Source organism: Phalaenopsis equestris, unplaced genomic scaffold (assembly GCF_001263595.1).
Source record: "Phalaenopsis equestris unplaced genomic scaffold, ASM126359v1 Scaffold000002, whole genome shotgun sequence".
In the NCBI taxonomy this organism is placed as follows: domain Eukaryota; kingdom Viridiplantae; phylum Streptophyta; class Magnoliopsida; order Asparagales; family Orchidaceae; genus Phalaenopsis; species Phalaenopsis equestris.
Window position 1 is genome coordinate 75,358,214 of NW_018164444.1, and position 26,847 is coordinate 75,385,060.

General features: G+C 36.2%; 1 protein-coding gene across 1 annotated transcript in view; it reads right to left on the reverse strand.

Annotated features, from left to right (window-relative positions):
• Positions 1-26,847, reverse strand: part of LOC110020161 (E3 ubiquitin-protein ligase UPL7) — a 97,994-nt gene that overhangs the window by 32,446 nt on the left and 38,701 nt on the right. Inside the window, exons 4-8 of the mRNA XM_020718169.1 lie at positions 21,915-22,504; positions 20,346-21,326; positions 19,915-20,249; positions 4,242-4,520; positions 3,915-4,167 (exon numbers count right to left, since the gene is read on the reverse strand). Coding sequence (XP_020573828.1) covers positions 3,915-4,167; positions 4,242-4,520; positions 19,915-20,249; positions 20,346-21,326; positions 21,915-22,504 — 2,438 coding nt within the window. The remainder of the gene's footprint in view (positions 1-3,914; positions 4,168-4,241; positions 4,521-19,914; positions 20,250-20,345; positions 21,327-21,914; positions 22,505-26,847) is intronic.

Genomic DNA, 26,847 nt, shown 5'->3' on the forward strand with positions numbered 1-26,847 from the left:
CGAAGAGAAGAGAGGAGAAGGCATCTGATATGTGGGATAATGAAGTTGAACTAATATTTTGTGACATCTGCCCTAAGAAGATGGAAACACGAAATAGGCCTACAACTTATTTTACAAGGAGGGCTGGTAAAATATTATGAAATAGTTCAAGGAAAATACGTAAAAGGAATATGATATGATGTAATTGAAAAATAAGTGGGATCAATTAAACAAAGACTGAAAATTTTGGACGAAATTGAAACGAGGATCCATGAAATTGGGTTAGGATCCAACAAAGCGGACAATTGATGCTTCAGAAAAATTGTGAGATGAGAGATTTGAGATAAAAATAGATCAAACCTAGATAATATGTTTTTTTTTACCTGAAATATATAAACATATCCAACCATCAAGTTGCAGGTGGTGCCAACTCCAAAAAAATTCAAATTTAATTGCATTAACCCTGAGCTAGAAGAGAAGTTGGACTGTATGTTTAGTGGAGTCGTGGCAATGAGCGATTATGCATAAACCCCTAGTGAGCGAATGTTTGTGGGCATAACTGAGAATTTGGATGTTAAACAAACAACTAACTCCAACGAAGGGCCCAACCCAAACCTAAATAAAGTTGAATCCACTAGACGATCAAAGCGTCCAAAATTGAGAAAAAGAAAAAAATGGGTTGTTTTCATCATAAGCCAAATCATACAATTAGTGGCTTCATGCAACAATGACCCTAGGACAACACAAGCAAATGTCATCAGCAAGGAATGCGAATTCTGGAGGCAACTCTAGAAATTTATAACATAACGTTATATTTGTTCACCATGAAGTTGTTGGACCCAACCCGTGGATAGTTCTTTATGACGATGACCCATGACTATAGGGTCAATTATTTGCGTATTTTTATGACAGCAATGACGCTTGAATTCCATTATTTCTCATTGGACTATTTGTATTTGTTTTACATTAAGAGAATTTGGTTCTTTTTCTTTGGATTGTTCTTTTTCTATGGGACAGTTAATCTTGCGTTGAATGTTTGTTTTATCATCACAAACTTTCTTATTTGGTTTTCTGAGTTCATTTTTTATTATTGCTTTACTAGGGAATAGTGTGATAGTGGCCAATTCGGTGATTATTATGTGTTACATGAATAAAGCGCTTGTCAAACATGGATTCACATAGACAAACACAGAAGGAGAATTGCAGCTAGGGTGTGTTCCCCTCTTTTTTCAGTGCTATGTTTTTTTTGAGACTCTACAGGATGTTTTTTTTAGTGGCATTCATATATAACACATATGAGCTCGGCATTACGTGGTTTGACGACAACAAAGAACTTCTTTTAAGAGGTCTGTTGTCTTTTTGTAGTGACAGATTCATTGGTTTATGATAAGTTCTCTAGGACCTTAGAGTTTAATAAAACTTGCATTGGTTAAGTATACTATTTTTTCTGCTAATACTGCATGTAACGATTTGTGCTTTGTTGTTTTAAATCTTCAAAAAAGATGAGCTTGAAGACTTCTGGTACTTCCAGAGGATTGTACTGCTACTATGGGCTAATCATGCTCCTTGATTACTTCGTGACAATTGCAGCTACGGGAGAATTTTATAAGTGTCTGAGGAGAAGACAAGAAAGCTATGACTCCCTTAGGTAAACAGATGGGTGGAGGAATTGACAGTCGATAGTGATCAAGGTGTGGCAAGTTTCCTTGGAAGACGGCTTATCTCGTGACATAAGTCAAGTGCATTTTAAAAATAATGAAATCACAATATTAATTGTAATTGTAATAGTTTATTTGTAAAATGTTGATTATCGTGTAACACTAAATAGAACGCAATGGAAAAAAAGGATTCATGTAGTCGACCCCACGTAGTGGGATTAAGGGTGGTTTGTTGTTGTTATTGTGTTATAGTGTTGTGAGGTGTCTGATTTTGTTTTGTAATATTCAAACTACATTTTGACAAATTTTGCTTTTATTAATTTTCTAATATAAACAGTTCTGTTATAAACAACACTATAGCACAGAGCAAAAAAATCATTTATTCAGAAACAACATCCTCTAAAAAATAAACAGACAATCGGTTACTCCCCAACAGCTTCCTATCATAGTTATCGTGTATTAGCTTTTTAAAAAGTTGTAACTGCCCCAAACATACCCTACAATTCACACGCTGAAAGAGACATAACAACAAACAAGACACAAACTCACAATAGAGCTTGATCCATAGGTGGCGGAGCTCGGCTAGGTGGTTGTGGAGCAGAGATAGATGGTTGAATTACGTTGGAAATTGGAACAACAAAAAAGGGGATAGAATTGTGTTGGCAGCGATACCGAGGGCTAGGAGAGCGACAACAACAAGTGGAGCAGCGAGGCACGGTGGGAACGGCTGAAATGGCCAAAAAACAGCAGGTGTGTTGTTTCCAGGCTGACAACTTTACTGATAGTTGGACAACAATCGAAACAGCGAGACGAGGGAGGGAATAGTGGCAACACCGAAGGTGGAGTGGCTGGAACTGCGATGGCAACGAAGAGAAGAGAGGAGAAGGCGATTGCAATGGCTAGAACTGCAGAAAACAACAATTGAAATGCTATTACGAGTAGTTGTCAGCTGCAGCGAGATACAGTCACCAGGAGCGATGTGGGAGGATATGGAAGGGGATAGTGAAGACAATCACCACATTGGGAGAAATACAGTCATAGCGCTACTTAATCCCACGGATATAACCCTTGAAGGAAGAAATAGACGTCGACAGCTGTTCTAAACAAACTTCCACTAAAAACTAAACCCAGAACATCATGAAGACAAATATACAATAAGAGGATAAATAAGAGTGGTCGAAGATGACCAACCGACTCCTTAGAAGGGACAAAACTAGACTGGTTATGTCTGGGCAAAAGAATGAGTTGCGCGGAACAAACGCGTGTGCCACTTGTCTCGCCCGAACGGGCTTAGGCACCCCGCGCAGATCATGGCGAACCCATGCCACCAGCTAGATAAACTGTGGTTCTACATTTGATTTTCTTTATCAATTTTTAAAAAATTATGTATAAACATTGCATTACTTTTTATACTTTTTTATTAACTTTCATCTCCCTAGTAAAACCAATAAATTGATCATATCAATGGATGTGAACTTTTCAAACTTTGTTCCATACTTCCAACACTCTTCCACAACTCTATCATATGACTATTGATTTCCAAAAAATTATCACAATTTTGGATATTGTCTTATTCCTAAAATAAAAAATTAAAGATGTTCTTTGTCCAATCATTCAAAAATATTGTCTTCATAATTTCAACGAAATATATTATTGTAGCACCCAGTTTTGACCACTTGAAGTAAAATTTTGATTATTTTAAAATATATCAAACTTTTTGCAGCACCCGAAATGCATCCAAAATATTTTCATAAAATTCTACATTTTGTAACGATCAAAATGAAATATAACACAATATATAATACAATGAAGGGCAGATAAACTTAAATTCAAATTAATAAAAAAGAAAAAGATAACAAAGTTAAAACGTATAATAATTGTTCAAAATGATTAGCAATGAATAAGGTTAACGCCTCAATTAACCGCAACAAATAAAAAATGATGATTCATAAAATTAACCCAAACTAGTTTGTGGTAAAAGTAGCAATGATGATCTGAGTAAAGTTATTAGAAATGTTTATAACAAAAGACGTACCATTACACATTTGCAAAAATGACAAGTACTCAGATTGGCTATTCGAAAAAGTAATCTCTAACATTATCAATAAAGATTATTTAAGTTCCCAAAAATTGTACTCAAACTAGCAGCTGATCTTTATACATATAAAAAAATAATTATCACAAGGATTAAAGCATTAAATTTAAACAGAAGGTACAGATTGATACTAGAACTAAACAAATAAAATTTCAGGGATATTAACAACTGCAGCAAATTACCTTCAAATACATTAGGTTCCTATAGAGCTCAGAATCCAGAGTTGAAAGTTCGTCCAGAAAGCTGTACTGCCCTAAGAGCTTTTGTACAAAGACAAGTGAGAAAGTGTAGTCCAGTAAAATACCCTCGTAAAGAGCTTTTCCAACAACTCTTCCAAGGAATTCGAACATCTCCATTCCATTGTCTAATAATCTAGAAGATATGTTAGGAACTAGGTTGCCATCAGTTGTAGAGGTCTCGCAAAAGAGCCCAAACCTGAGATAAGGAATCCTGCACATGATATAATAAGCTGCTTAAATAAGATTCAATATCAACTACAGGAAACTCACCGTGGGTCAAAGGCAGCTTTGGACAAATCAGTTAAGAATTCTTTCGACAAACCACCATAGTCAAGACCAGCCTCTGGGAGGCCGCATTCACTGACAAATGACACAATGATGCCAGATTTCAGTTTTGATCCTAAAGAGTTCAACTGCCTAAACCCATCATCAACAATATGATCCCGTCGAACAACAATCTCAACTGAGCCAATACCATTAGCAGATACCTCACCGGCTGCTCTTCTAGCTAGTTTGTCCATTTTAACAAATTCCCTAAACATTTGAACCCTGCAAAATTTGTTTGATTATAAACTCTCAAAAAAGAATTGAAATAGTCGATGCATATCAAATTAGGGTAAAAGGAAAAGAAGGCTCCTTAAATGATTCAGGTTTAAATGGCTGAAGCAATAAAGCAGTCTTGATGCAGATACTAACTAAACCCATAGTTATATACGGGATAAGATCCTCAAGAAAATTGGCTAATGTTTGGTATTCATTCAATTAACTAAAAAACGTCCACATTATAAAATGAAAAGAATGAGATGCTCAGAATTTAGATAACACTAAATGTAATGCCCAAAATTTGAGAGTCAACTTTGATAAATTTTAAAAGTGCCCGAAATTTCACACCCCTCAGAAGTCAATTAATTTTTTTTATAAAAATCTACGCATGAAATCGATCAATTCAATCTAAAGCACTATATATGAATTATGCCTAAATTGGAAGATATAAAATTTGAAAGTTATAAGTTTACTTTAAGTTAACTAATCCTAATTTTATCCTAATCTTTGTCTCGTCACTGCAGTTGACCGACACTCACTCACTTTTCTCAGCATGCAATGGTGTGATTTAATCAAACAATAGGCTAAGATAAAATGTTGTGATTCCTTCCCTCTCCCTATCTTGATTTCGCTCGGCAGAAGAGATCCCGCGATCCTGCATTGTAGTAGGCGGGAACTGGTGAGAAGCTCAGAGACAAAAGGTGCGATCCAGAGACTCTGCGGAGGTAATAGTGAGCAAGAAATCCTCTTTTATGGTATTTCAAACATTCTTTTCCTTCGTCACACATTCGTTTTGATGTTTGCCTCGATTTTGTGCACTTCTTTTGTTTTCGGTCACTATAGAGGAGACAGGCCTATGTCGGAAGCGTCAAACTCAGTTTTGAGCTTCTATAAGGGTTGGTAGCACGAAATCGACAAGGAGAAGAAAGGACTGAGGGGTTAGGAAGAAGAGGGAAGGAAGAATAGGTTGGATTGGTGACGAGACGGTTATGCCAAAAAACCTGTTTGAGGTATGTTTTGGCAAATAAATTTTCAATTAAGTAGCAAAACGAACTATAATTCCATGAATTCCTACAATGTGTACGATTTCCAAGTTGTTTACACGAGGCGGCGAGCTCGAGATGAGTGTGTGAAAACGTCGTAGGACTCCTTCGTCTAGTCAGATGAAATAATCTAATGCAAACTTAAGAAAAAATAATTATCTATAGGTTTTCATGTGATTCCTTGTTTGGCACTGATGCACTTAGAATTTCTTGCATATTGTGGATAAATATTTGCATTGAATGTATGAATGCAAGTTGATTTCTCTTACGATACATGTGATGTATGATATGCTATAATATAGATGAATATACTTAAAAAATCATTGCTTGCAAATTTTTATTTGTTATGATTCATGCATGATATATGAAATATCTGTGTGAATGATTGAAACAAGAATGATGATTTAAATGTCACAAGTGATATTCTAGGTAAACTATTACATAAGTGTTTGCAAGTACATTATGCACGGATGCGGTATTCTCAGCTCCTGATATTCAAGCAGAGACAAAATTTTGAGAATTGTTGAGATCAGATAGTGATAGAATGTAGGAAACCGTTGGTATCTGAATAATTATGCATAACTGTTATGTTAAAGAGGCTCAACCTTCATTAGTAGTTAATATGACCTTTGGGACAGGATGACAACTCATGATACGGTAGGATATGAAAATAGTTGAGATCTATAGATTGACAAGTGACATTGCTATGAATAGGTTATGATTCTTATGAACATGTTCATGATTGCATGTTGATGACTACACATGAATAAATGACATACATATTTCATACAGTAGTCACTATTTTATACACTACAGGTTTTTCTTTTACATGTGTTATACGATTCTAACGTGTTATGACTTAACAGTGGACATGTACAGTTAAGAGCATGCGCTTCGTTTCTCTTTCATGTATAAAATTTTATTTTAATCTTGATTATTTCACTGGGTTCGTTGTTATTCACTCTACGTTGTTTAATTTTAGGAAGGGATAAGAAGCACCCAAGCGAGTAGTAAGGTGTGATTTCTATAGCTTTTGCATTATAATTTTGGAAGCATGTACAGCTTTTTAGATATGTATTTTATTTATCATAGATTTAGCAGCTCTGTATAGTTTATATGTTGATGATGTGATTTTTCAAGCTTCCAAGTATATGTGAAAATTAATATAATGAAATGTATCGAACATGTTTATGGCGACTTAGTCAGACTAGTTTATCACCCATTGGGTCTTGATTCCACAAGTCAAATGAGTGTCGATGAAAATTCAGTCCAATCGAATTATCTGTCTCTATAGCAACTCAACTGACCCTTAAAGAGGGGTCAGTTGAGGTGTGAGACTACATATAGATTTCACCCTCATTTGTGAGGGCTTTAAATTTTGATTCTAGAATTTCCAAGCCCCTATAGTTATATACCATAGCAGTGGTGAGAGAGAGTTAAGGAATTGCTAAGCCCTAAGTTTTTATTGCATAGTATCAACAATTTTGATTTTAAATCAAGAAAATTCATAGTCAACTTAGAGTTGATAGTAGAGAAAATGATGATAAATTTGATCAGGATCTCATGATTATATCGTCTCAGCATATCACAAATTCTTGTTTAATAATAAGTGGAGGTAGTTGATATGAGCTCAGTAGCTCGACATGATCAAATGTGACGTTGGAGATGGATAATAGATTCAACGTTGTATAAGAAAAATTTAAGGTATGCCAATCATACCTAAAATCATTCAAATGATTCTCTCTTCACAAAACAACCCATGTCAATGCACCAAAAATATGTAAAAATAACCTTGATCAATTCAATTAATGCAAAATTGACAGACGACGAATGCAACAATGTATAAACAAAGTTAAAATTTCTTTACACAGTTGAAGCCACTCAGATCTTACCCATTCGAAAAATGGGCTGCATCAATGAATCCTAAACTCTGAAATTGCCTACATAGGCACTCATAACCTTCGACACCCATATAAAACTAATTAGCAAAAATTAGTCCTAAAGCTAATATCCTCGCTCCTAAATAGTATCTAAATTTCTTATACATCAATACTTTTCTCAAGGATCCAGGAGGAATCCTTTCAAATTCAAGAGTACATCTTTCAATTCCAAAGTCATCACAATAGACTACTAAGATTTGGAATAGAGTTGTGTTAAGAATTGGAATAGAGCAGCGCAATACTATTTATAGAATGAGATGCATTCAAACCCAATTACAATTGACAAGAAAGAAATAAAACAAAAAAAATGAGCAGCGCAATACTATTTATAGAATGAGATGCATTTAAACCCAATTACAATTGACAAGAAATATTCTTGAATACATAAGATATTAATTTTCCTATGAAATAAAACAAAAAAAAAAATAGGAAAGAAATAAAACAGAATAAAATAAATAGAAAATACATAATGAGGAAATAAAATCTAATAAAAAATAATAACGGCTAGAGATTGTCTTTATAAATATAATACTTCCCTCAAGTTGAAGCATATATGCCAGTAATGTTCAACTCGAATTTGAAATCATCGAACAAAGCAAAAGAAGATTCTTGGTGAAGATATCCGCTAGTTGGCCACTGGAGGGCACAAAAGGAATGCAAATTTTCCCGGACTCAATCTAAATATAATACTTCCCTCAAGTTGAAGCATATATGTCAGTAATGTTCAACTCGAATTTGAAATCATGGAACAAAGCAAAAGAAGATTCTTGGTGAAGAGATATCCGCTAGTTGGCCACTGGAGGGCACAAAAAGAATGCAAATTTTCCCGGACTCAAATCTTTTTTTTTAATGAAATGGTTATCAATCTTAATTTGTTTGGTACGATCATGTTGGACTGGATTGTAAGCAATGTTAATGACAACCTTATTATCACAAAATAGTTGCAGCGGACGGAGTTTGACATACGAAGTTCGCAGAGCATGATACGTAACCAGAGAGAATCACAGATTCCCAAATACATGGAACAGAATTCAGCTTTAGCACAACTCCAGGCAACCACGGACCATTTTTTGTTTTTCCACGTGACAATTTTCCTATATAAATGAGCAATACCCAAGGTGAAGCATTGATCGTGAACTGATTAGGCCCAATCAACATCTAAAAAAACAACAACAGACCGAGATGTGTGATAAGAGAAAAATAAAACTGAGTCATGTATGAATTATCTCAACAGAGTCATGCAAGAAAGAACAGACCGAGAAGTGTACCAATGAAATAATGGAGAATCTGGTAGAAAGCTTGGAGAAGATACTCATATGGTCATGCATGAATTGACTCACTATACCAATTACATGGCATATGATGGGCAAAGTGTGGGCTATGAAGATGAGTTTTCCCACAGTGCGCTAATAATGATTATTGTTGGCAAGCACGACATTAAGAATGTTAGATAATTTTTCATTGGGATTCATAAAAACAACAACAGGTATGCATAAAGGTTGCTCTCTGTCAAAAGATCAATAACATATTTGTATTGAGACAGAAAAATACCCAAAGATGACCGAGTCACTTTCAGGCCTAAGAAATACTAAAGATATCTCAAGTCTTTCATCTCGATAGACGAAGCAAAAATATTTTTTAAGGACTCTAATGCTGGGAGATTGTATCTTGTAAGAGCAATATCATCAAGATGGACAATACGGATAACTACTTGGCCATTGGAAGACTGTCGAAAGAAAAGGGTGTGATCTGAATGAGCTTGTGTAAAAATATGGCCCATGACCACCTTTGTGAACTTGCCAAACCAGGCCCTTGGGGACTGCTTTAGCCCATAAAGGGACTTTTGTAGCATGCACACTTGCCTTCTGAAGACAGTAAAATTAAAGTCAGGAGAGAGAGAAAGAGACATGTACATCTCTTCTGTAAGCTCTTCATTCAAGAACGCATTATTCACATCTACTAGAATAACGGTCAATCCAAATTCACCACAAGGGACAACAGGATCTGAATAGTGCTTACTTTAGCTACTAGAGCAAATGTCCCCTCCTAGTTAACTTCGTAGGTCTATAAGTACCCTTTGTCAACCAATGGGTCTTTTTGCATTCAAAAAATTCATCAGAGTTGAACTTGGTACTGAAAATCTATCGGCACCATACAACTTTCTTATTATGAGGAAGATCAACGACTTCCAGCGTATGGTTCTGCTTAAGGGCATTCATCTCTTCTATTACTGTCGTTCTACAGTCATGATCATCAAGTGTATCCTCAATAGTAGCTGGGATCGAATGATCCGTCGGGACAGTAACAAATGCTTTGTGGGTCAGCAATAGAATGTAGAAAGAGATATATTTTGCAATAAAATAGATAAAGAATGTCTGATTGCATGCCTTACTCGGAGAACTCACCTCCTCATTTGGAGGAGAGGTCGTGCTGAGAACATCGCTTGTAGTGGAGTCAAGGTCCAGTAAGACAGTAGGTAACTCCAAATTAAGAGCATTGTGAAGAGTGCTCAAGTGTAGACACGGAAAGTGGAAGGAGATGGTGCACTCAATGGAATAAGGGACTCCTCAATGGTAAGACCAATGGGAAAAACATCCATAGGAGTAGAATAAGAGACAGTGTCTAAGAACTCAAGCTTTCCTTTAATTGAGGCCGAGCACAAAAAATAGGGAACATTTCCAAATAAGAAGACATCAGCACTCACATAGACTTTTTTAGTTGTAGGATCAAGGCACTAATACACCCTTTGAGTTGTGGAGTACCCTAGAAAGAAATATTTTATGGATCTGGAATCAAATTTACTCCGAGTGGGGGCAGCGTTTCGAACAAAGGTCGTGCACCTAAAAATCTTGGGATCTAATGTAGAGAAGACCCAAGTAGCAGGAAAGCATGACATCATGACAGCTAATGGGGATCGAAACTTGTGAATTTTAGAGGAACTATTTATGAAATAGGTGACAGTCATAATAGCATCATTTCAAAACTGTTTCGAGACATTAGATTGAAACAAAAAAGAATGAGCAACGTCGAGGAAGTGATGGTTTTTCCTCTCGGCTACCCCATTTTATTCTGGAGTGTCCGTACATGAGCTATGGTAGAGCATATCCTTCTAAAAAATTCACCCAAAATAAAATTAAAAACTCATGGTTATTGTCGGCCCAATGAACCTGAATTAAAGTTTTGAATTAAGTTAAAATGAAAATGTACAAATTTTGGAAAGTGACAGCAATCACTTATTTATCTTTTAAAATATAAATCCACATCATCCGAGTATGGTCATTAATCAAAATTAGTAACCACCATTTATTGGTGTAGTTGGAAGTGTGAGAGGGTTTTCATATGTAACTGTGAATAAAAGAGAAAGGTGTGGAAGGTGTGTAAGTATGGGTGAGTAATAGATCCAATGATGCTTGGCTAACTGACATATCTCACAATTGAAATTAGAAAAATCTTCACTAAAAAACATCGAAAGATACAATTTTTTTAAATACTGGAATCTAGAATGACCTAAACGACAATGAAACAACAAAACGGGATATTCAATGACTCGAGAAAAACTACAACTCTTGAGTGGTGTGTCCTCACTCTCCATGTTCTTCTTTTAAAAGTAGTAGAGTCCAGCTACCCTCTTAACAGTTCCAATCATTTTCCCCGAATGATGATTCTGAAAAACACAACAATCAAAGAAAAAATTAGTTACGCAATCAATATCATTCGTGAACTTGCTTATATATAACAAGTTATTGCAGCAGGAGAACAAGTAAAACTGACTCTAAAGTTAAACTGATCGTTAGTAAGTCGAGAAAATTTGTGAGCATCAAATCATATGATCTGTGGCACCTGAATCAATAATTCATGTGCTAGAGGAGGAATAAATTGAGAAAGTCATACAAAAAGTACCTTGTCAAACGTGGGAGGTCGACAAAGCTGCAGAGACTTGATTAGCTCCTATAAGTTTGATCAATTGTTTCATCTGATTATTCAGGGATTCGGAGGATTCTGAGATGTTTCAGGTAGGAGTCGGTTGAGCTATGGTAGACTTGGACATCATCGTGAAACCTTTGGTAGCAGATAACTGAAGGTTTGTATATCAGTTTAACGTGAAGTTTCAAACACTTGTCTCGAGTGTAGTTAGGTTTGAGACAGTAATCGCAAGTGAGGTGATCAGTCCGAGGTAGCATGGACGAGGGTCGAGCACTATTTGAGATCAAGGTGGACGAGTCAGCTAAAGGAGTGTCAAGCATGACAAGTCTCCAACTTTCTTCTTGATGAATCTCAGTGAAAGCAACATGAGCGGAAGGAAGGGGGTCCAGATCAAGAATATGGCCCCGAACTTCATCAATGTCTTTGTTAAGGTCAGCCAAAAATTGGAACATGTGATCTTTTTCTACAATCTTTTGGAAGAGAGAGATGTCACTCAGAGAATCCCACGTGTAGTCATAGTGCAAGTCGCATTCCATCCATAACGCAACAAGATCATTATAATACTAGATTACGTTCCTTGACCTCTGCTTTGCCTACCGATTTTCTTAGACACCTAATAGAGTTGGTCGGAATTTCCTACATCCAAGTATCATGACAACCGTCCAAACGACACTAACTGAAGGGAAGAACATATATGAACAACCAATTGAAGTCTCCATTGAGTTGATCAGTCACGACATGACCATGGTGTTCTACATTTCCAAATCTATATGTTAATTCAGTCTTTCGAGGCTCACGAATCATACCTGTGAGGTGATCAAATTTCCCGCATTCTTTGATAAAAAAAGACACCGCTTGAGATCATTGGAGAAAGTTATTGTGGTTTAGTTTATAGGTTGTAAACAAGAACTTCATGTTGGTTTCCAGTCCTCTGGTTTGCAAGGGAGCGGAGGTTGGAGTTCATCCTCCGGCGGAATCAAGAACACGTTCTGAAGGTGTCACGGCGTTGGAGGAATCTGTCATAATTCTCGCTGAACCAAAGGAGATATGGTTGTGATTCTTAGCCATTGACAAATTACAGTAGGGTCACCAAAGAAATATACAACTGCAGGAATCCAGACACCTGCAAGGAAGACAGGCTGGGGAAATAGTAACTGCATGTGGCTTTTGACAGAGGAGGAAAAACACGCTGCAGAGTGAACCAGAGTACTGGCGGCAGCTGCAGGGAATGGCCACACTGCAAGAAACCATACTGCAAGAATTTTCTAAGGGGTGGGGCGGTTGCAGGTAACCTCCAGAGGAGTTAACTGCACGTGAATAGAAGTTAACTGCAGACAAATAGAAGTTAAACTGCAGGCGACATCTGCAGAGGTGTCTGGCGAACTGCCTGGATCTAGGTTTAAGCTCAGATACCTTGTTAAGATTTGGAATAGAGCAATGTGATATTACTGATAGAAGGAGTATTTAAGAGGTATTTAAACTCAATTACAAAAGACAAATAAATAAAAAAAATAAAACAAAATAAAGTAAATAAGCAGAAATAAAACAGAACAAAATAAAAATATATAATGATGGAATAAAATCTAATAATAAGTAATAATGACTAGCGATTATCATTATAAATCTAATATAGACTAGTTCAATAACCCTTTTCGTTATTGGGAGGGAAAAAGTAAAATTTTCCATCAGTTTGCTATGGATTGTCTATTAAGTGTTCACATAGTGAATGAACACACCAAGGCATTTCCTTGAATGGTTTGTTGTTGAGGCATAGATGTTATTAGGGACCACAAACAGCAAGGCAACACCCTTCAACATATGAGGAAATTGAGGATTCATAGTATGCTTATCGTGGAAGGCTCTGCTAGGGTTTCACCTGATGGCGAACCCTAGCAACAGTCACGGCTTCGATCTCTCTCGCTCGCGTGTTCTTCTTTGCGCTCGAGTTCGTCTCTCGCGTTTCTTCCTTCTCCGGCTCGCTCTAAGATGAGGCTCTCTCCTCTGCAACCCATCTTGCCGTTCGCTTTTGCGGCTCAACCTCGCGGTAACTTCTGTTTCCTGCGTTCTCTGCACTTCTGCGGCTCAACCTTGCGATAACTGCTCTGATTCCTGCATTCTCTGCGCTCGTCTGGTTTCTTCTCTAAAGGTCTATTCTAGAGGATGGCTTCGAACAAATCATATGCAGCTGCTCTTGCCGGTGTCTATGCCTCGAGCACACCAAAATCATCATCTTCTCCTTCTTCGTTTGAGTGGGTGGAGGACGTCAAGAAACCTGGTAGGAAGAATGGGAAGTCCGTCATCTTTTTATAGAAGCAGAAGGTATTCAACTTGTTTCCTCCTGTCGTCTGAATTTGATTGGGAAATTTCTATATGGACATCCCAAGAGCTCATTCGCAAAAAATTTGAACTTATGTACCTTGTTGGAGAATGGAAAATTGGATTATTAGATGGGAGGCACGTTTTTATTCAAATTAGCAATGAAGAAGATTACATGCGTTTATTTGCTAAAAGGATAATATGGATTGATAACAGAACAATGAAGATTCTGAAATGGTCTACGGGTTTTGACCCGCATACAGAACCGCTAATCATTTTGGTTTGAATTCGTCTCCCTGGTTTGAAATTTCATTATTTTTTTCTCAAAAAATACTGTACTCTATTGCCTCAGCTTATGGGAAGCCACTCAAGACGGACATTCCTACTTTTAATTTGTCTCGTCATTCTGAAGCCATAATACTTATTGAGAGAAACATCACTTCGTCTGCATTTGAGGAAATCTGGTTGGGCACACAACACCAGGGATATTGACAGAAGGTAGAGATTGAACATTTTCTGTCATATTGTTCAAACAGTCGTATGTTCGGACACTCCAGTTCTCAATGTCACCATCTACACCCACAGCTCAGACCAAAAAAGCAAACTGCTCCGCTAAAGATTGTGATTCAATCTCCTCTTGATCAGACAGGCAATTTGACAACTATTTAATCCCCAGTTGTAGATCCCTCATCTTTGAAACCTCTTATCGTGGGGGTGAGGGAGTTTCTTCAGACCCCGCCTGTCCTAGAACCTATCAATGATAAGACAAATGAAAATATTTCTACTGCTTCACAACAGCATCTTCGGGTCCAGAAAGTTGTTAAGATTACTAAGGCTCATGGGGATCAAGACGTGCAATGCCTAAACATATCCGACCACCTTTGAAAACTACTGATCAGATGAGTCAATCATCGGATGAGGAATGGTAAGTCTACACATCTAGAAGGAAGAAGAAGAATGAAAAGGTTGCTGCGGGCAGTGGTACACACCTTACTAATTTGTTAGTCAGCTCACTTCCTAGAACTAGAGGAAGGAGAACTAAAGTGGAACATCCTTAGCAAAATCTACTTGAGCTCAGGAATCTAATTGATGATACTTTGGTTGCTACGGGCAGTGGTACACACCTTACTAATTTGTTAGCCAGCTCACTTCCTAGAATTAGAGGAAGGAGAACTAAAGTGGAACATCCTTAGTCCTAACACTTTTTGTGCTCTTTTGTGACTTTTTGGTTTTGTACATTTATGTATCTTTGTTTTATCTGAGTTTTGTGTGTGTTGGAATTGTATGAGTTGGGTTTTCTTTTAGGTTCTTTCATACAATTTTTTTGTATCTTTTTTGTATTAATATATTTGCCCTCAGACTTTCTTAAAATATATATATATATATATGAGGAAATTGAGGATTCTATTATCAATCTTTAGTGATTTTATGGGCATTAGCTTTATTCCTAAGCATCGCCCATTTTGTTTACCAAAATCCTTTTTCAATTTCATAAAAAATTTAAGAAACCATTTCTTCTTAACGATTTTAATATATAATCTTTCATCTCTAAAATATTAATGTTCATGCACTTCAAATACATTGACTTGTGGCTAATGGCATTTGAAGGAATTGTAATACTCCGTGATAGAGGATCTCCCAAAGTTCATGAAGAGTAAATTCAATAGAAAATAAATCCAATTTGTTCTCAAAACTGAAATAAGTTTCTATAGATGCATTTTATCTCTTTTATTATGTCATAGATAAGGAAATTTTCTAATACTTCATTTGACATAATTAATGAGTTGAAACATTACCATCTTTTTTTTTTAGCTTTGAGATTCTAAATACTAGATCTTTTTCTTCGAGGTTGTGGCAACTCCAATGGGTAATTGTCTGTCTTTCTGCCAAATATATATGATACACCTCGGAACCAAAATCAGTGAACGAATCATGACGAAACGACAATAGATAGGTGGAAGAAACACAAATAAGGAATGCTCTTACTAAAATCAAAGGAAAACAAGCAAGATACGAGGTTGATCTACTATTCGAGAGGTAGATCATCTCTTCCACACCCTAGACGTCGCAAGAAACACCACAAGAAGAAAGTAACACCCACAGCAAAACATGCATAAAAAGACAAACCATAAGTTACTCCCTTTAATAGAAACCTCCCACAGCAATTCAAAACATTTCTTCCAACTTTCCCTCCAAACTCCTCTAATTTCTCCTCCTCGAGTATGTGATTAAGGCCCTCGTAGACCCTCCTTTTCCCTGCCTTCTTCAGCCACGACAATTTGTTGTATGTGCCTTCTTTAGTCGCGGCAAAGACCCTCCTTTTCCCTGCCTTCTTCAGCCACGACAAATTGTTGTCTGTGCCTTCTTTAGTCGCGGCAAATTGGCGCTCAGCCTTTTCTCGCCATGCAGACCGGCCAGGCGGGCTAATTGGGGGGCATCCATCCGGTCCAGGATGGACCAGTCTTGTTAAGCCCGCGTCTATTACGGGCATGGGCGTAACAATATATCATTACTAAATGGGACCGTTATAGATTATTGAGGTCATTTTGCTTGTGGCTAATGATGGAAAGATGAATGCTCTCAGATCCTCCGCCTAGACTTGCTATGAAGCTTTCTAAAACAAATGTCATTTCAGAGGTAGTGCTCTTCCTTTTAATATTCAAAGTTGAATGTCACTATATGGGAGAATCTGGTAGAGCAATGTACTCAATCTGTGAAAAAAAATACAAAATGATCAATGAATGCTGGAGGTTGATGATTGCAAAAGGCAGCAAGTGATCAAAGATGTAGCTAAGCTGCACAGAGTTGATGGATTGACAACTACAAGTGATCGGCGATTGATAAAGGAAGATCGTTGGAGTGGCAGAAGCGAGTGATCGACAAGCAATCACAATGATTGTTTAAAATTTTCATCTATAGGTAATCAATAGATCAAGCTAGATGCCCGGTCAATGTATCAAAAGTAAAAAAGACTCACGTACAACATCAAGTAGACGTCAAAAACCTGCAGCTCCCTGTTGAAGCAATGTATGATATAACGAGAGGGAGATAAATTGAACAATCAAGTCATAATGATGAAAAGTCAAAAAAGTGAGCTGAGATTTCAACGATGAGTCTGACAACGAGGGATGAACAGCAGGTTATGATGTTAAAGGTGAGTCACAAAAATGAGGAAGAGTGGTCAAAGTCAATGAAGGTTTCTCACGAGACAACCTAATTATCCAGTACCATACAAAAAAACAAAAGTAAGCATTTCTAATCTCACCAAATAGGGTTAAGGGGTTATTTATAGATGGAAACATAAAATCTCTTTGCTCTTATTATAGCAAATCAAATAATCTAAAATTGGAAATAAATATAAAATAACAAGAAACCGAGTGAAATTAAATTAAAACCACAAAATAAAAACTCAAAAAAATCTCTCAATCCATGTTTATTGATATTTCAACAAATATATCAATCATTGTTCAAGATAACAATCAAGTCAAATGTTCATATGTCAAACCATAATATTATGTTAGTCTTCAAGAATAAAGCTTGTAATTTTGCTCCAATAATATGGCAAAAGTATCGAACCACAGTAATATATGACGAGTGCCTTCATTCTTGAAATGATCAAATGAAGCGCATCATAAACATCTTCTGCTTCATGGGGTGAACTTATTTAAGAAACGCGGGCATCAACAAAATTATTGTGAAGCCTTTTTGATGCAACACAAAATATCCTCTAAAAATAAATTTAAATTATTTCTATTATAGTTTAGTATTATAAATTATGTTAAGATTTATTTCAATGATTTCAATTAACTATTAAAATCCTATTAATAAGAATCTAGCATTTAATTAAATTTAAGTTCAAAAATGGTCATTATTAAATTATTTAACTAACTCCTCTTTGTATCTTTTCATATAATTCTAACTCTTTCTTAATTTCTTTCATGTGATTCTCCACATACCTTTCTCTTCCCTCGCTATCTCTCCATTGAACTTAGAATTTTCTAACCAAATAGAAATTGGTAGGCACAATCCTTCCTTCATTAGCACATCTCGCAAACTAGTCAGATCTCTTTATCTCCCCTAAACGACATTATACGTTACAAAGGAAATCAGTTTTCAAGACACTTTACTACAAGAAAAAAAGACGCAATACCATCATAAATAAAGATCCGTTAACAAATTGGCACCAAATCCTTCCTTTCCATCATAGTTGCTCAAGTATTATTTCGTAACAAACATAATCGCGCTTCATAGACCGAATAATTAATGTTCAACTAATATAATATTGATATCATCTATAAAATTTGGTAAAGCACAAAAATATTGAATTAGGAGACGTAATCACAAATATCATATTTCAAATAAGTCTAGCAAGTCAAACCTTGTGTCAAACCCATATTAGTTAATGATGAATAGCAAACAGAACAAAGGTCAAAGTGGAGCCATATCACATAATCAATGGCACAACACACGCCATTTCAAGCAAGTGCAAAATATCAAAAAATAAAAATGAAGTTAAATATGAAAGACTCATAAATTGAAAAATGAACCACCATGATATTTCAAGCAAGTGCAAAATATCAAAAAATAAAAATGAAGTTAAATATGAAAGACTCATAAATTGAAAAATGAACCACCATGATAAAAAAAAATAACCAAAGTGATGCTTAAGCTCAAGTGACACCTCAGCCACTTGCATTTAAATCTCATTTGAATTTGGAATCCAACTGAGCACGAATGTCAGTGTTCACAAAAGAATAGAACAAAGTAATGAACATTATGTATGTTATCTTCCCAATAGGGCAAAGTTAGACCGGAGATCATGCGGGAAAAGCGTTGATAAGAGCAACAACCTTTGGATAGAATTGATAAGATATTTAGAAGATGAGATGTTTGAAATAGAACTTGCTAGAGCAAGATGTTGATGAGACCAACGATGTGTTGAGGGGAGAGATGTTTGCACCAGCAGCTCAATGGTCGCGATGGGAGCAAGCAAGAAAAGCTGCAATGAAAGTGCGACATGTGAAGGACAATAGGGGTTAGCGACCACAACTATCCAATGATCGAAGATGTTCGAATCTTTTTCACATACTTCAATTCCAAAAAGCAATCTGTGAATAAAACATTTATCCCTTATTGGGGATAATCTATTCTGAAATAAACTTTTGGAAACAGTGGGTATGTTTCTCCAATATCCACTAGTATGAGGCATATATAATTAAATTTCACATTTATAATAATTAGTCGGCTAAATTAAAATAGTGTGCATTATGGGGGCTATGTGCCATGCATTATTACCCGTGCTTACCACAAATAACACGAGCTAGTTTAACCATGTGCACCGGTCCATAAAAATAGTGCAAGTGGCATGCCGCATTAAGCAACATAGTATATGTTATTTTTCGTTATTAACTTATATGATCAAAACAAATTACATCTTCCTCTCTAGGTCTCCAAATAGATACTTTATAAATATTGATTGGTATTAAAATAACGCAAAAAGTGATATATGCTTTAATATGAGAACTTCACATTTTATTATATTTATTTTGACAAAGGTAAGATCAAAAACCAGTCCCTGCTTATTACTACTATGCAACTTGATCTAGATAGTGTTTTCAAGTTTTTTTCAAACTCATTATTTTCTTCCCTTTTTGGAGTTAAAAATTTTGTCAATGACCATTAATGTTGCACCCTATGTAGTGGTGTTATCATGTTAATATCACATGTGGCTTGTCTTGTGTGCATGTAATGAATTGTTATATTATTATGGCAAACATAATTTGAATAAAAGTAATTATAGATTTATGCAAGATGAACTCTATTTTAGAAGTAATTTTTGTGAATGCTAGCTCCAAAATCATACAATCTTGAAAAGCCTTCTTTTAAATTAGATTGTATGTCTATTTTTATTATTTCTGAATGCTAGCTCTAATACTATACAGCCTGAACTATCTTGACTGGATATAGTTGGCAATCCATGGAACAAAAATACTTCCTTAGGGTTGCAATCAAAAAATATATTAAAAAATGTCATCTTATTTGAAAAAAGTAAATGCTTCACCATGGCGTCCTCCCAAGGTATATTTAGATCTTGGCACAAAGAAGGAAACTTGGCAATAATGTCTATATCAAGCAAATGATAGATGACATGGTCAAAAAACTGTTGAATAGTTCTACCTTTCCTCGAATGGAAAAACATGAGGAACAGTAGTTAGGACAGAGCTCATGCTTGGAATAGTTGAAGCATCCCCAAGCTGCAAATTTGAATGCGCAGCTTCATGAGCTCTAGCAGCTGCAGCTATTGGAATGCAAGCTCTGTAAGCTGGTGCTACCCATAGAGAAGATGGACAAAACTTATGTCTGCAGTCCCTTTCATAGAGAAAATGGAGACATTTAACTGCCGCATCTACAACTGGCTTCCTGTTTTGTACAGTATTGTGACTAAGAGAATTATACACAAACGTGTTGAGTACTGATGCAATCTTTTGCTGCTGCTGAAGAGTAAAAGGAACCTAGCTCAAAAAAGGAAGAAAATAGGAACACAAAAAGATAAAACTCAGAGCCCATAAAAAATTTGGCATCTACTACAAATGTATGCATCACCATACCTGCTTTTCATAGAAGTCAATGTCATCAAGAATCAAAAGTAAGTGTGCATATATAGCACAAAAAAGATGCAAAACGCATGAAACATCATTTGAAATGCCTTGGGAACCCTTCTTCATACCTTGAACATCCCATGTATAAAGTGCATTCAGACTAGCTTGATTATGATGGGAAGTAACATCTATTAGGGTAATATTCAAATCGGTAGATTTCCCCGCAATTTTCTGAAATATGTTGACCAACTTGCTTCCAGTATCCTTCATACCCATTTTTTGCTTTTTATCCCCACTAGAATTGTTGCAATTGCCAAAATTAGAATCATTTAAGGAATCTTCAAGGAGCCTGCAATCATTTCCACCGAATATTGAATCTTCTAAAGTTTCCCACAATTGTGTTACCAGGCCAGGAGTGAAGGAAAGCACATTAAGAATTGGCAGTGATCCACCAGCAGGGTTTAAAAATGAGAATATTCTGAGGAAAAAATTATAAAAATAAACAATATCTATTAGTCTCAAGTTCCTAATGTCATCAATGTCATGATTTGATACACAAGAATTTGTTTGTTGGACTTGTTCACTCTTCTCTATCAAGGACAGAAGCTTCCTTAAATGCCATTGCTGATGCACCGGACTTAGAAAGTTTGCATGTGCCAGTTCTCGCCCATTGCAGTTCACCGAACTATTATCCTGTGAAGAAGGGTCATCCATCTCAACATATCGATGATCCTTTCTGGCAAGTATCCCAATGTTCCCTAGACAGTCTAAAAGGTTCTCAGAGATGGAATTTATAACTTGAACATACAACATACAATCTAGACCATGAATAAAGTGCCCTGAGTCAACAGAATCGTGGTCACACTCAGTTACAAGGTCTATAACGTTGGCAAGAGCCCAGCCACACGAAGGAACTAATTCACCAGTAGAATGTAAAATACCTGAATCTTCAAATTTTAACATCTCAACAAATATTATATCCTTGGAAACCTGCCAGCACCTGCCACAATTGATCAGTTCATAGACTTCAAGTTGAGCCTATGACGACAGCGCATAGCAAGAGCAAGAGCTAGTTCTGAAAATCAAAAAACTTTCACAAAACAGCAAAGAAATGTGTAATCTGCCTAATGCAGATGAGGCAAACTTAATAAGCAATAAATCACTAGTTTTAATGAGTTGCCCTAAAACCAAGGAGAGGGTGAAAATTTTAGATTTGCAGAAATAAACCCACAAAAAGAGAAATGAAGAATCGTAGCATAAAATGATAACAGAATGGCGACAAGATAGTAGTACCTGAGCAATTAGTGCAGCTCATTTGAACTAGTGGTTGGGGGTGTTATTGAGTTAAATAAGAAAAATAATAAACAATTCTCAGACTTTTCTTTCTCCAAAAAAAAAAAAAGAAAAAAAAACTATCACTCTAAAAATAAAAAATGGTTCACAATTGCACGGAAACATAAAAATCAAAACCTGCCATATATAAGACAAAAGAATAGACTGCATCCGCCTTTCCATCAAATAAGAGGTTTAATTATATATTACCAAAGATAAAAAATTTTAATAGGAAAAAATACTCACCAATAGAGCTTTAAGGCATGGAGAAAGTACAGACAAATGCTTTACAGCAGGAACAAGGAGATTTGGCAGCCTTCTAGTGAGATATGGAACTGTCAGTATGAATATACAGTATTGTTCAAAGGCTATTCTAAAATCAAAGGCATCACCATTGCTTTTCTCTGACTTGGATTTAAAAGGACGCAAAGCTAAAGTTAGTGTGCTTGCTGTAATCAAGAAAATGTTCTCTGTTGGTATAATATTCTTGGACTCCTCATGGACATTACAAATTTTGAGCTTCATCAGGAAACTCCTGAAACTCGAGTACATAACACTGCTTCTAACCAGAAAATAAATCAATCTTTTCACAGCAGCATCGGCTTCTTCAATGTTCTCAATTTTTAAACATTTCCATTGTCTCAAATCAGTTAAAGAAACAACCAGGCGGATTCCTAAAGCAGTAAGTGATATCATACGGTCATCATCATCACAAGTGGAATCACACTCAGCTAGAAGAGCAAAAGATAATAAACTAAGTTTTTTTGCTTGGTAAAACCATGTTGATCTCTCTTGAGCAGTACCAACAGCCAGGGAGCAGAAGCTTTTCTCTGAATCTGCAAGTCAACATCATGATATATTTGCAATATTACTAGTTAAGCAAGATACATACTGAAAAAACATTGTTTAACATTTTTTTTTGTTGCAAGAAAATCTAAAGTAAAAGTACACTAATGTATTCTTGCGAGAAAAATGTAAAAATTTATTTTATTTCGATTGATTTGTCAAGGAGCGGCATTGATACCAGTGTTAACCGAAACAACAACGGAATAATAATATTATTACAGAAATTCAAATAGGGGATTACAAATAATCAACTGAAATGGTAAATAGCAAAAATAAGGACCCAACGAGAGCAGTATCCCAGTGGTGTTGACTGGTGGTGGGTAGCCGTAAATTGAGCGGTATGAAAGGGCGGAGTACACGTGAAAGCAGCAGGGCTATGGCTGGCTTGTGGTGGGTTGCAAGGTGCACCAAGGGGTTAAGGATAAGAGCAAGGGAGGATCAGACCTGCAAAGGGATGGCTGGACAGGGCAAAGCGTGTGTCGGTTGATGTCATGTGTCAAAACGGGGCGAGGAGGCTGCCGGCAGGACAGTAGAGGAGTTCTAAAACAAAACCAATCTAGAACTGGCGCACGGTTGGCGGCCAGCAAAGGGGAGGAAAAGGAGGCGGCAGGAGTAAAGAGGAAGAGTTCGGGGATGAAAAGGAAGGAAGACACAAACCACCAGAGGATGGGTTACAATCGAAGCACCTTCTCGCCGTCGAATACAACCCTCAGAGGGTAACGAGATATTTTGGGAACTCTCGATAGACAGAAAAGACAAAAAATAAATGCTAATACATAAATAGAAAAGGAAGGTGGCACTATTCCCAACTAGGGGGGTCGGTAAAGAAACCCCACCCCCCCTCTGCTCCTCCTCTAAATTGGTCCATTGCTTGTGACCGGTTCAGCGTAACAGTACCCGCATCAAGCATAGACAAGCTTAGAAGTGTGTATATATATTTTATGCATTCAAGGAAATAAATGGGCTGGAAAAAAAATTAAGGAGATGGATAAGTTAGTTAGATTTTAAACTTTGGTTTTTAAGTAGGAGTCGCACACGAAATTGTGTATGTGTAATTATAAATAAGAATTTGAAAGATAATATTCCAAAAATTAATATAATTGAAGGCAAAATTATAGCCTTAAAGATTATTGTTGATATTGAGATTTTTAATGTTATAAATACTTATGATCCTTGAGTAGGTTTAGATATAAGTTCAAAATAAAAATTTTGGAATGACCTAAAAAAATTGATACAAACGTTATCTCTTGAAGAAAAAATTTATCTTGGAGGAGGTTTAATCGAACATGTTGATAGAGTGGTAGAAGATTTTAGAAATATTCATGGTGGCTACGGTTTTAGAGTGATTAATAAAAAAAGTAGAACCATATTAGATTTACTTTAGTTTATGATTTTGCTATTTTTAATACTTTAAGAAAAGAGATAATCGTGTTATTACTTATAAGAATGGGTCTAGTAAAACATAAATTAATTGTTTTTTATACGAAAAAAAGATCGTCGAGAATGTAAAGATTATAAGATCATTCCATTTAAGTACTCAACTTCAATTATTAGTTTTGGATTTTAAAATTAGTTAGAAGACAGAAAACATAATGAAACAGTGTCATAGAATTAGATGGGGGCACCTAAAAGACAAATAAAATTATTTTTACAAGTAAGCTTCAAGATTTCAAATTTGGGTCATGAATAAGTCAATTCTATGTGGGATAAAATAACAAACACTATTAAACAAGTAGTAAAAAAAATAATTGGAGAATAATAAAAAAATATTTATAAATAAAAATAATTGGTGATGCAATAATAATGTGCAATAAAAGATAAAATTTAAGAAGTTTTGTTATAAAAGTTATTTTAAATCGAAAAACACAAAAAGCTGGGAAAAATATAATGTGGCATGTAGGGAGCCTAAGAAAATAATTTGTGATGCTAAGAATTCTACTTTTAGTGATATTTATAATAGATTAGATACAAAAGAAGATGAAAAATATATGTATAATAGATTGGATACTAAAGAAAGTGAAAAATATAGGTATAGGCTAAGCTAACCAAAGAAAAAAGAAAAGTAAAAAATTTAATTAAAATAAAGTGTATTAAAAATGAAAATCAAAAAGTGTTTCTTAAATGAAGATAGATATTCAACATAGGAGAGTGAGATATTTTGATAAAATTTTCAACGAAGTTTCTGAAAATGCAATCGACCTTAATGATCTAAAATCGCTAATAATAATGGAACTTTTTTTTACAATCGCATTAGTAAAAAAGAAGTTGATGATGGTTTAAGGAATACCAAGGGTGGAAAATCAGTAGGATCATGATATTTCAATTGAAGTGTGAAAATATTTAGAAGATTTAATAGTTTCTTGATTTACTAAACTCTGATATTATTTTAAAAACTAAAAAAAACCTGCGGAGAGGAGAAAGAGTATTTTGGTCCCCATTTTTAAGAATAAAGGGGATTCACAAGAGTGTGTGTTGATCTCATTTTGAGGTCATTACTCTTTTCCTTAGGATCCTAGGATCTAGCTTTAAGAGTTCCTATTGACTATCTTAGAAAACTAGTATCGGAATTCATCCTCTTAGAAATTTCAGTCACTTCTTATTTCCCTTGTGATGTCTCACATTGATGATCTCAAAACCATCGTCGTATTGTCGAGTTGTTAAGGACTATAATGTGAAGACTCAAGGAGAAGTTCCCAATAGGATCTCAAGCCCTAGGGAAACCTCTTTAAGACCTTATCCACACACACACACGAAATTCATAAAATTCACTAAGTTGCACAAGATCGGACTAAAATTGAGCTTAAAGGATGGGAGAAAATGCAAACTTCTACGGACGACCTCCGATGACGAAATGGACAGCACCAATGCGTCCGGGACATCAATTTTAGCTAAGAAAGACACTCATATTGTCATAATTCCGCATATGAGCAAATTGCACGAAAATCGATGAATTCATCGAAACGACCTCTGACGACGAAACGGACCATGCCAACGCGTCCGGAACGTCAGAATTACCTAAAAAGGACATCTATTTTGTTATGTTGTAACGCACGAATAAAAAGATAGAAATCAAATTTTTAATTTTGAAATATTAAATACTTTTATATTTATATTATTACTTATAATATTGATTTTAATCCTAAACCCTATTTTACCTAAGCAAACGACGCTTGCGCCTCTCTCTTTCGTGAGACCCGCGGCTCCTTTCCCAATCGCGGCCCGAGCGGAGCCCTAGGTCGCACACTTGCCTCTTCTCTGTCGCGCATGCCCTTCTTCCCGAGCCTGATTCTCCCTCTCCTCACTCGATCCAACTTCACGCCTCGCCCTCTTGATCCCCGCTCGACCGAGCGGATCTCCAACGGCAAAACTCCACATGGCCGACCCTTCCTTTCCCCTAGGCCACCTGTTCTTTCTCCCTAAATGCTCCTCCTCCTCTCCCATCATCCCATTCGGTCACCATTAAGGCTGGTAGGTGACTGCTCCTCTTTCTTTTGCCTATAAAACCCCACCTTAGGGAGATCTTGAGGGTTGGCCAATAATTAAAAAAAGAAGGTGTTGCCATTTTTTTTGGTTGATTCATCCGGTGCGTGTGCTTGAAATATTTTTGGAGTTTTGTTTTCTCTTGGGTAAAGTTTGAGAGAGGAGAAGAGGCTGAAATTTTTTAGAGAACAAGGGAAAGGATTTGGGGCATCTTTGATCATGAACATTTGCTGCTGTATTTCTTGAGGCTTTTCAGGAGATTTAGACTTTTACATCAAGGTTCTTAAGAGAAGTTTTTGCTGATTTTATTTTCTTAAGGCTGGTTCTTGAGTTTGCTTTGAATCTACATTAAAAGGTATTCCTCTTCCTCTTTCTTTCTGCAAGCATTCAAAGGAGATATTTGGTTACCTTATTCTCATGCTTTGGTTTTGATATGCTCATAATTTATAAGGATATATTTTGGCAATTTTGTTCTGATGATTTCTTGTCTGACGATATAAGTAATCTTTCTAATCTCTGTCACTTGGGATTGCCTCCTAAATGCATTCTCTATTGCGCCTGGAATAAGGGTACTTTTAATGCAAGTTAAAGATTTGGGTGACCTATTTGTGAAAACATAAAATATTGGGTTCTTCATTTGCAAAATTTGAAATCTGTTGGTTGTTTATTTAGCTCCTTTCCCAATCGCGGCCCGAGCGGAGCCCTAGGTCGCACACTTGCCTCTTCTCTGTCGCGCATGCCCTTCTTCCCGAGCCTGATTCTCCCTCTCCTCACTCGATCCAACTTCACGGCTCGCCCCCTTGATCCCCCCCCCACCCCGCGGGTCTCCCACCGCAAAACTCCACCACGCCGA